Source organism: Stegostoma tigrinum, chromosome 5, assembly GCF_030684315.1.
Source record: "Stegostoma tigrinum isolate sSteTig4 chromosome 5, sSteTig4.hap1, whole genome shotgun sequence".
NCBI classification, from domain to species: domain Eukaryota; kingdom Metazoa; phylum Chordata; class Chondrichthyes; order Orectolobiformes; family Stegostomatidae; genus Stegostoma; species Stegostoma tigrinum.
The window spans coordinates 2,268,335-2,279,696 of NC_081358.1; the positions used below are offsets into that span (position 1 = coordinate 2,268,335).

General features: G+C 44.5%; 1 protein-coding gene across 1 annotated transcript in view; it reads right to left on the reverse strand.

The window, feature by feature from the left end:
- Nucleotides 1-11,042, reverse strand: part of bmper (BMP binding endothelial regulator) — an 84,052-nt gene extending 73,010 nt beyond the window's left edge. Inside the window, exons 1-2 of the mRNA XM_059645765.1 lie at nucleotides 10,198-11,042; nucleotides 10,021-10,106 (exon numbers count right to left, since the gene is read on the reverse strand). Coding sequence (XP_059501748.1) covers nucleotides 10,021-10,106; nucleotides 10,198-10,315 — 204 coding nt within the window. The 5' untranslated portion in view covers nucleotides 10,316-11,042. The remainder of the gene's footprint in view (nucleotides 1-10,020; nucleotides 10,107-10,197) is intronic.
- Nucleotides 11,043-11,362: the final 320 nt, after the last annotated feature.

Here is an 11,362-nt window from a genome sequence, read left to right on the forward strand (position 1 = left end):
TTGAAATTATAAAGGGTTTGATAGGATAGCTGTCAAGATGTTTTCATTTGTGGTGGAGACCAAAAATAATAAATCCAATAATTTTCAACCAGGAAATGGTGAGAATGTGAAACTCACTTTCAAACCAAAGAATAAATTGATAAATTTTTGAGGAAACTAGATAAATATGTGAGCGAGAAAAGAATGGAAGGTTATATTGATGGGATTAGCCAAAGAAGGAACAGGCTACTATAGAACAAGATCAGTTGAACTGAATGGCCTGTTTCTATGTTGTACAATCAATATAACTCCAGGAGCATTTTGAATTTTGACAATTAAAAGGAAAGGTAGTGTTGTTCACATAGGGACACGATGCTGGCAAGTCTTTGATAGTGCAAAAACAAAGTGGATGTTTTAATTAATTTCTCCTCTCCTAATAAAATTAAATGACAAATATTCAAAACAACTTCTCCCAGTACATGAGCTCATGGCTGTAATTAAATTACAGGTTCAGTTAATGGCCACAGACTTGCAAGTCAGCAAAACTCCTGGTGTATAGAACAGCTCTTATCACTGAACTCCACTACTATGAGAGCTGGACTGTGTGTATCAATGGCAGTTAAGAACTGAAGTTGCTCAGAGTAAGGCATCCTGTGAAATCCTCCATTAGAAAATTGTAGTCAGGCTGAGATACCTATTATTCCATACAAAACGCTTTAATTCTGGCATTTTTAAAAATATGGTCACTCTGGCCTAAGTAATATTGAGCAGGTAAAATTTGTAAAAAAAAAATCGATAGCCAATGGAGTCAAATGAGGTGACAGAGATAATGGGAACTGCAGATGCTGGAGAATCCAAGATAACAAAGTGTGGAGCTGGATGAACACAGCAGGCCGAGCAGCATCTTAGGAGCAGGAAAACTGATGTTTCGGGCCCAGGCCGTTCATCAGAAAAGGGGGATGGGGAGAGGATTCTGAAATAAATAGGGAGAGAGGGGGAGGCAGACTGACGATGGATAGATGACAAGAGAGTTGCAGTGGGAGAGAGATCTCCTGAGGTTTGTTCGGAGGGAGGAGGGTAACTTCTTCTGGTTAGGCATCCTGGAAGAGGCTTCGCAGTGAGGTTGAAATTGTGATCAGAGATAATGGGAACTGCAGATGCTGGACAATCCGAGATAACAAATTGTGGAGCTGGGTCAACACAGCTTTTGTGCTCCTAAGATGCTGCTTGGCCTGCTGTGTTCATCCAGCTTCACACTTTGTTATCTCGGAGTCAAGTGAGGTAATTGGAACTGATTGGTTATTTGCTGGCTCTGCTTCCACAAACATTCGCTCCCTCTACCACCGACGCTCAGTAACAGCAGTGTGTACTATCTACAAGATGCACTGCAGAAATTCACCAAAGATCCTCAGACAGCACCTTCCAAACCCACAGCCACTTCCATCTAGAAGGACAAAAGCAGCAGATACATGGGAACAGCATCACCTTCAACTTCCCCTCCAAGCCACTCACCATCCTGACTTGGAAATATATCGCCGATCCTTCAAAGCCCTGGAATTCCCTCCCTAATAGCTTTGTGGGTCAACCTACAACAGGAGGAATGCAGAGGTTCAAGAAGGCAGTTCACCACCACCTTCTCAAGGGCAACTAGGGACAGGCAATAAATACCGGCCAGCAAATGACACCCACATCCCACATATGAATATGCAAAAAACAAATGGTGGAAAAAGGTTTAGCAACTAAAGACTCCAAATAGCTGAAGGATTGGGAGGTGTACTGTGTAATAAGCTGTTCTTGATTCCTGAGACCTTGTATCAGGCTGAGCAGATGACACCTTCTTTTCTTGCCAGCTATAAAGGTCTTAAAGGGAATTGCTTTGGATAATCTCAATCTAGTTTCAATTTGGCGAGAGTCCACTGCATAAAATTGGCTATAATTGCGTACAGATTGCAACTAAACAGGCAACTTTGTTTATTCACCCAAACAGGAACTCAGCTTCCTTGAAAAAATTGGACAACTAGGTCGCAATTTGTGTTGATAAACATTTGTTCATAATTCACTAACTGCAGACCTGCGATCCACTTAAACAGGACAGGCTGTCCAAATGAATGTTTTTATAAATGGCAGCGCTCCGGATGAATTTTTCTGTAAACTGAACAGGAAATCCAAATTAACTTTCAATGTAAGCACAGTCAAAGAAAACAGTCTAAAATGGAGTGTTTGCGATTATACCATAGAGGGAGATGGCTGCTACTGTAGGTCCTGGCTATACCACGGGAATTCCATTCACTTGAATTCTCAGCAGTAGTAATCCAGAAGTAGTGTTAATCCCCACAGTTCAGTCCTCCCAATAAAGGCTTTCATGTCCATGTGAGTTCTCACCCTACTCATTAGACAACAGGTTACTGGCCTCCCCAACCTATAGTGACATCAACTTCTGAAGTATGTAACAGAAAGAGAAAACTCAGTCAAACTACACTGTGGAAAATTCTTCCCCTGCAACCTATAGCATGCAGTCAAAGTGCAACAGCACCATGGTCACATTGGCACAAAGATTTTTCTTCTGAAGCACAGCCTCCCACAGATTCCCTAAATTACAGCAGTGACTTCAAAAACAAAGTCCTTCATTGACTATGAAGCACTTTAGGATGTTGTGAGGTTGAGATAGGCGCTAAACAGTTACAACTCTCCCTGTGTCCACGGAAACTCCAGACAACATGGGATGGTAATTTGAAATTGGTCATGAGCAATAGCACAAAATACCAGCAGTGAATCACCCTTTATTAAAGTCAATAGGATATAAAATTGGATTGGTGGTATAATTACCAGCTGATTTCTTCTTGTCAGATGTCTATTAATGCAAAGATCAATTTCACCTCTTAGTTTGACCTGGTAACTTATAGACACCTTGGGAACATAACAAGTCTCTATGAATCCACAGATGGGCTATAAAAATAACTCAGGGAGCGTTTCCTTGGGTCTTCACTTGCTCCAGACTGTAAGCAAGGCCTGGCCAAGCTTGTTGTGATGAAGTAGAAGAATCACAGAACCTCTTTAGTGCAGAAAGAGGCCGTTCAGCCCATCAAGTCTGCACCAACCCTCTAAAGAGCACCCCGCCCTATCTTGTAACCTCATATTTTTACTCTGGCCAATCCACCTAACACGTACATCTTTGGGCTGTGGGAGAGAACTGGAACACCTGGCAGAAACACATGCAGACACAGGAGAATGTGCAAACATATAGGCACTCACCCAAGGAATAAAACCTAGATCCCTGGAGCTGTGAGGCAGCAGCACGAACCATTGAGCTACTGTGCTGCCCAAATCTCCAAAGAAATCTCTAGGGAAAGTCTCTGAGTGTTAAGGCACATTGCAATTTTGTTTTCTGTTTCATGAGTAATGGTTCAATGCGACTTGCATGAAATTTCTCCTCAAGTGGAATTATTTTAAAAACCAGAATACACATTTCTCTAAGACTTGAACCATGGATGATCATTTCGATCCTGATTGGAAAATACAGATAAAACAAACACAGGAAGTTCCAACGACTTTAGATGAATGAGCATGTCCTTCAGTAGACTTCCACGCTTTAAAGAGGAAATCTCATGATCTATTGAGCATCACTTAGGTAGGTCATGACTCCCAGTAAATCAGCAAAGTGAGAAAGGAGAAATACATTAGGGCTTTCCACATAAACAAGTCTTGGCAAACTGTGACAGACACAGCCATTGGCCCATGACAGGCACTGCTGGGCTATGACAGCATAGTTCTGATTTGTTTATTCACCTCTGAACTGTGACAAATATTGAGACCCATACAGCTGCTTTGGCCTCCTTGGTATCATTCTAACTTAGTGCAAGCCCAAACTGAAGTTAAGAACTTCTGGGGCAATAGGAACTGCCGATACTGGAGAATCTGAGATAACACCGTGTACAGCTGGTGGAACACAGCAGGCCAAGTAGAATCAGAGAAGCAGGAAAGGGTCTCGACCCAAAACATCAGCCTTCCTGCTCCTCTGATGCTGCTTGCCCTGCTGTGTTCATCCAGCTCTACACCTTGTTATCTTAAGAACTTCTGATCTGTTTGGTTCAGTATTGTTAAATGTCTTTGCTAACTGAGTTATTACAATGAATTCCAAACTGTTCTAAGCCTTCTAATCATTCAGATTTATTCTCCAGTCACTGTAACCAAGCTATTAAATACTCCACAACAAACTACAAAACCTAGTGATCATGCACACCACCATAACAAACAGTGTCTACAACAAGCTAGCATGGGGAATACGGGTTTTCCATGATTTTCTCCATGATGGAGAAAGCAGAATAGTATAGTCTCATCAAGTGAATAATTTCAATTAAAAAGATATAGAGATATAGGAGTTGACATAAACAAATTTACAAGAACAATTCCTGGACTACAAATCAGGAAAAGCTGAACAGACTGGGGGACTATTTACTTGTGAAGAGAAGACCGTGGGATCTGAAAATGATCGTTAAGATTACAATAGAGATTTAGAGTGATGAGGTAGAAGATATTTCCACTAGCATGGGGTTAAAACTATGGCAGATAAATATCAACCAGCGGCTAATAGATTCAATATTCCAGAGAAACTCTTTTCAGTAGAGAATGTTAGGACTTGCTACCCGGGAGTGATTGAAGAGATTAGTATAGATGCATTTAAATAGGCTGACAAATAATGTGATGGGGTTTGGTGAACTCTTGTCTTCATTAGTTCCTCAATAATCACTGGCAAAGACGTATAATCAGGAAATAAGAACATAAGAATGAGGAGCAGGAGGAGGCCATCTGGGCCCTTGAGCTTGCCCTGCCATTTCATAAGATCATGGCTGATCTTTTCGAGACTCAGCTCCACTTACCCAACCACTCACCATAACCCTTAATTCCTTTACTGTTCAAAAATTTATCTAGCCTGGCCTTCAAAACATTCAGCGAGGCAGCTTCAACCGCTTCACTGGGCAGGGAATTTCACAGATTCACAACCCTTTCGGTGAAGAGGTTCCTCCTGACCTCAGTCCTACACCTGCTTCCTTTTATTTTGAGGCAATGCCCTCTAGTCCTAGTTTCACTTGCTAGCGGAAACAACCTCCTTGCCTCCACCTTATCTGTTCCCTTCATAATCTTATATGTTTCCATAAGATCTCCCCTCATTCTTCTGAATTCCAATGAGTATAATCCCAGTCTACTCAGTCTCTCCTCATAATCCAACCCTCTTAACTCTGGAATCAACTGAGTAAACCTCCTCTGCACCTGCTCCAGTGCTAGTATATCTCTTCTCAAGTAAGGAGAACAAAACTGCACACAGTACTCCAGGTGTGACCTCACCAGGACCCTATACAGCTGCAGCATAGCCTCCCTGGTATTAAACTCCATCCCTCTAGCAATAACAGATAAAATTCCATTTGCCTTTTTAATTACTTGCTACACCTGCAATCCTACTTTTAGCGATACATGCACAAGGACACCCAAGTCCCTCTGCACAGCAGCAAGCTGCAATTTTTTACCATTTAAAACATGGTCCATTTTGCTATTATTCCAACCAAAATGGATGACCTCACACTTATCAACATTGTACTCCATCTGCCAGACCTTTGCCCACTCACTTAGGCTATCATAGACAAATAAATGGGAAAAGAACAAATTTTGACTGAAATGTAAAATTATGGAGCAGGTTCAACGAGGAATAAACTGTAACTTGGACAAAGTTTCCAAAGGCAGGATCTTGGATACATAAGAGACCAATCAACAAAATTCAGCAAGAAAGGTTTGCAGTTAGTAAATACATCACATCACTCACAAGTCAAACACATTCCATTTCAACTGTGATGAATTTTGGGTCTACCAAGAACATGAACACACATGAATATAACAAATGACCCTGTCTGGCAGTGTAACTTGAAGCTGCATTGTCAATTCCTTGGTCTTCTTCAAATTATTTTTAAAAAATATTTTACACACCCTCAACCATCTGAATGTGATTTATAAAGCAACAGATCTCCAGATCTGTAGCCATGCTGTACTGGAGGCCTGGAACGTACAAAGAACTCAGCACACAAAGCAAGATGTACAACTTAGCCTCCTCCTCCTGTCCTGTTTGTAGTACTGCTACCAGCAGATCTTGTTGCGGTAGGGTCTGCAACGCACTGGAAAAATTGCATCTAATCATGAAGCAAGTTAACACTGGCAGTGCATGAGAAACTTGTGAAGGAATTGTGAAGTGAAGGAATTCAAAATGTCAGGGTATACATACAGCTGAACATGGCAGTAATCCATTCAGATGATGCAAATATGGTAGTGTAATGATTATGTTGCTGAACCAGTAATTCAAACAACGTGAGTTTAAATTTAAATGAAAACTGAAAAGAACTGTGGATGTTGTAAATCAGAAACAAAAACAGAAGTTGCTGGAAAAGCTCAGCAAGTCTGGCAGCATCTGTGAAGACAAAATCAGAGTTACTGTTTCAGGTCCAGTGACTGAATCTTCTGAGGAAGGGTCACCAGACCCGAAACATTAACTCCGACTTTTGTCTTCACATATGCTACCAGACCTGCTGAGATTTTCCAGCAACTTCTGTTTTTGTTCCTAAGTTTAAATTTACTCTGTCAAATTCAGGATTAGAATTCACTTTCAAAAATTTGTGAAAAAAGCTAGTTTCTGTTGAAGTGACCATAAAACTATCAGTTTGTTGTAAAAACCTAACTGGCTCAATAATGTTATTTAGGAAAGGAAATCCGCTGTCCCTACCCAGTCTGGCCTGTATCTGAAAGGTTTGAGACTGACTCTTAACTGCCTTCTAAAGTGGCCTAGTAAAACACACCAGGCCTTGTTATCACACAACCTGCCATTACACACTCCCTGTTGTTAGCCACTAACAGTCTCCATTAACAGCTATACACCCTCCTAGCCAGATTGTTATCAACTCCTTTGTCTGTCCAACTGCTCTTCTCTCTCTCTCTCTCTCTCTCTGGGCTCTATCACCACCTATCGTTTACTACTTATCCCCTCCCCTCACCCTACCTTCTGCATAAAAACCAACATTTTCCCGGCTACCATCAGTTCTGAGGAAGGGTCACTGGACCCAAAATGTTAACTCTGATTTCTCTTCACAGTTGCTGCCGGACACAGAGCTTTTCCAGTAACTTCTGTTTTTGTAGCAAAACACAAAGTTGGATCAGGTCCTCTCCAAGCAGAGCAAAAAAAAGGCCAGCCACCATCTTTTCAATGTTTCCTACATTCGAACAGTGACTACATTTTGAAACTACGGGCTGTAAATGCCTCCATATGTCCTGAGGCTGTGAAAGGCACCATAGGAATGCAATGTATTTAATTTAAGACAATTAGGGATGGCTAATGGTTGCATCTTGTGGAATTGGAATTATTGCTGTTTGGTACACTGTTGCTAAGGCTACATTGTTTGAAATCAGATGAAACTCCTGTGTGGTCACTTGGACATTTCTGCAGCAGTTCCTCAAGATAGATTTTATTTTCCTCCCCAGGGACAGGGGCAGTACTGTAGACATCATCATGTGTCTCAGATCAGTACTTTCCTCATCAACTTGATCAGGGGTGTTATTTCACAACTCTGGAGCAGGTGGGAAGTGAACGTGGGTCTCCTGGCCCAGAGATAGGGACATTATCACTGTGCCACAAGGATCCAGGGCCTCACAGTAACATCCAGGCCCAACCATCTTCAGTTGCTTCATTAATTAACTTCCCTATGTGATAAAGTCAAATGTGGAAACGTTTCTGATGACTGCAGCATTTAGTTTCACTCCTAGTTCCTCACTGAAACAGTCAATATCCACATGCAGCAAGGCCTGGACAAAATCCAGCCTTGGGCTCCTCGGTAATAGTATCATACAAGCACTCGGCCATCTCCTCTTGACACTCAGTGGCATTATCATTGCTGAAGCCGCCACTAACATCCTGGCAGCTCAGCACTGACAAGAAACTGAACTAGTTTGGCGCTTACTACTGTAGCCAGTAACCCATCTCCTGACTGGTCAAGGCCCGCACACCATCTCCATTAGGGGCGCAGTTCTGAGAAAAGTTCACGCTTGACTGGTAGAATGTGACGGGACACAGGGCACCTGAGGCATTGAGAACGATCAGAAACAAGGCTCACCGCTCCACCGTTGGTCTATCGCTTATGGTCCTGTTTGCCTGGCCAACGTTTGTCTTCTTACAAAAACACAGTTGCTGGAAAAGCTCAGCAGCATCTGTGAAGGAGAAAACAGAGTTAACGTTTCAGTTCAGAGGAAGGGTCACTGGACCCTGAAACGTTAACTCTGTTTTTTTCCCTTCACAGATGCTGCTGAGCTTTTCCAGCAACTGTGTTTTTGTTCCCGACTTACAGCATCCGCAGTTCTTTCGGTTTAGTCTTTTCACAACTTGCCTCAACCGGAGATGTGCTGCGCGCTTTCCTCCTGTTCTGGGCAAATTTAATAAGACGCAACTTCAGCTCTGCTCAGGGCAATCACTGTAGTTGCGGGTGGGGTGTGTGGGGGCAGTAAACGGTGAGGAAATATGGCCCTAATTTCCAGGTAAAGCTCCCGGACCTGGTACCTATCCAGCATGGCAAACTCGGCAGAGAGATCCCTGCCCCTCGAACTCTGCAGCCTGCGGAGATGGAACTCTACATGGGGAAGAGATATGAATGAACTGAGGCGTTCCCACTCTGTCCCACTCCTCTCATTGAATTTCCGGGCAGACGCCGGATCGTCTGCAATGTTCCTGTGAAATTTCGTTGAAGACCAGTTGGCCCAAAGTATTCCGAGTTACTCCCGGGACCGCTGTGTGTACGTGAGCAGATGGGCGAAGGGGCCGGAGTGGAACACAGCGAGTCGCAGCATTATACAGCGGGTCTCCCTTGGCTGACTTTCAAAACGACGGTAACCACCCCCCTCCCGCCCCGTCCCGTGATCCACATTCCCGGAAACTCCTGGAATTCTCGTGTTGCCTAGTTCTTGCCACTGTATCTGTGCCTGACCCGCTCAAGTTTCCTGTTTTTGTTCCAGATTTCCAAGGGCTTGAAGTTTTGCTTTGGCTTTCGTTAGAGCAGCAAAATGATGCGGAACTTTCCAGAATATAGCCTGTTCCTGGCTGTAAATTGTGTATGGATTTGCGGCAATAAATTGTTAAAGCCCAGCGTAGGAACACCTGCAGCTCCTGTATTAATATGATAGCGATTAGAGGTATCCTGCCTTTATAGGAACATTAATGTTGAATTTGAGTTTGCAAATTGAAATCAATGACATATGGATTTTTTTGGTTGGAATGCAGGAAACCCTAACATATCTGGGCAGACATGAGCTGGGTGCAGGTAGTAAGCAGCGAATTAAACAGAGTGCAGGCTGCAATGCGTGGGGGACCGGCTGTGATTGACACAGGGCAGAAATTCCGCTGGGGGACCTTAACTTGTAATAGTGCGTCACGCAGAGCCGCAACAGCCCTCCCATTCCCCACATGCTCAGCCTCCCCCGGGGTCCAGCACTGTGTGGTCTCGGGCCGAGAAGCCGCGGGATGGAGTCTGGGATCCGGGATCCGGGATCCGGCTGTGCACAGACACCGGGAGCCCCGCCTCCTGACAACCACAGGGTCCTAGTGCCGGTCGCACCCTCCCGCGTTTTAGACTGAACATTCCAACCAATTTCGCAAAACACACACACAATTTAAGTGGAGATGTGACCTTGCCCGAAAGCATACGCTAAGGCACTGTTCCGCGTGTCATTAGCGAAGGGGCCGGAGTGGAACACAGAGATGTGTTCATCTCCTCAGTTCCGTAGTTTATGGAATGAGACACTGATGCTTTCAACGGCGCAACTTTGGTCGCGTTTTCTGTTTTATTCCAAAGTGCAAACACTAACACTCCTAATGAATCACAAACATTTCACCGGAATATATGCAGTGATCTAAATCCGAACCACTCACTGCAGTAAACCTCACTTTTAATTTAGATTTCAGAGCCAGCGCTGCGCTCCTACTCCTGAGGTTTATATATTAAATCGTGAAAGCGCTCTTACCAAACACTGACAGGAGATGCACGGGTTATCTGTAATTCGTGGGATTTCTACCGCAGCACCTTCATTCTCACAGCTTGCCACCGAGCCTAAACACGAAAACAGCGGCATGAGCAGCCGGTTTGGGCAGCGATACAATGTGCTTCAGTAAAACTGGCGCTGAGTCAGGATTTTCCTTACCTGTTAGGAGGAGCCGGGAGACGGTGATCTGGGAAAGAAGCACTAGAAAGAAGCAGAGCAGTGAACGGCTGCGGATGTGCGGCCCGTTTGCCGGGGTGCGCTCCAGGCGAAGCAGCATCTTCAGTGCAATGACTCGGTCAGAAACCCCCCAAGCAGCGGCAGCCGGGAATCACATCGGCCAGGTGTGAGTGAGCTGCAGTTCCTGTCAGCCGGCGCTTAGCACCAGGCTACCCCACACACAGGTACAGCCACAGCCGCGCATCCCTGGGACTGCGGTCTCCTGCTCATCCCGGTCCTCCTCCTCGCAGTCCCGGTTATCCGGCGCCACAAACAGCCGAGTCGGGAGGGGGGGGGGGTGGGTGTGGGCTGGGGAGGGATGGTGGTTTGGGGGAGTCTTACAGGCGGGGCTGGCTTCTCTATCTGTGCTCTACCACTTATAGCGCTGCTCCTCCGGGTATCCTTAGCCTCTAGTGAACCACTCACTGGCTCATTGCTGAGAGAGTTTAGCTGCTAAAGCAAAGCAAACATTCACTGGGACCCACCTCCGAAGCACACCACTGGACACATGTCACCCAGTCAGCTTCTGGTCGGCTCAGTGACCCCTCCGCCCCCAGACCAGCAGACAGACACCCAGAGCCTTCGATTGATTATCGCCTTTATCTACTCAGCACGAGTGTCTCAGGAGTACATGCTAACATCAGTTAATTCTTCTGTCAGAACAATGTGAAATCTGAATGCAGATCGGAGCAAAGAAAACTGTCAGTAATTTTCCTAGAGTCTGATGTGATATTAACCCAGAAATAAATGGGCCGTCCTGCAAATACATTGAGACGAACCGAGTGAAATTGTCCCGTCAGAGATATTGCTGTGAAATTGCGCAGGATTTTGGCGCAGGATTAGTTGCGCGCCTGATCTTAATGCTCTCGCTGCATTTGCTTCCCTTTAATATAAACGGGTTTTATCTGAATCGCCCTTGGACAAACATTACACTAAATTATGTGGATATCTCGGGAGATGTAGCAATATTTCGACTTTGTCCGCCGGCTCATCCTCAATCCCAGTTGATTGAGTTGAGTCCCCGCAGATAGTTCTATAATTTGCCGAAACATTTATAACGCGGAGCAGGGATTCTGTACAATTTAGGAACAAATAGCCTTAGTTGAGT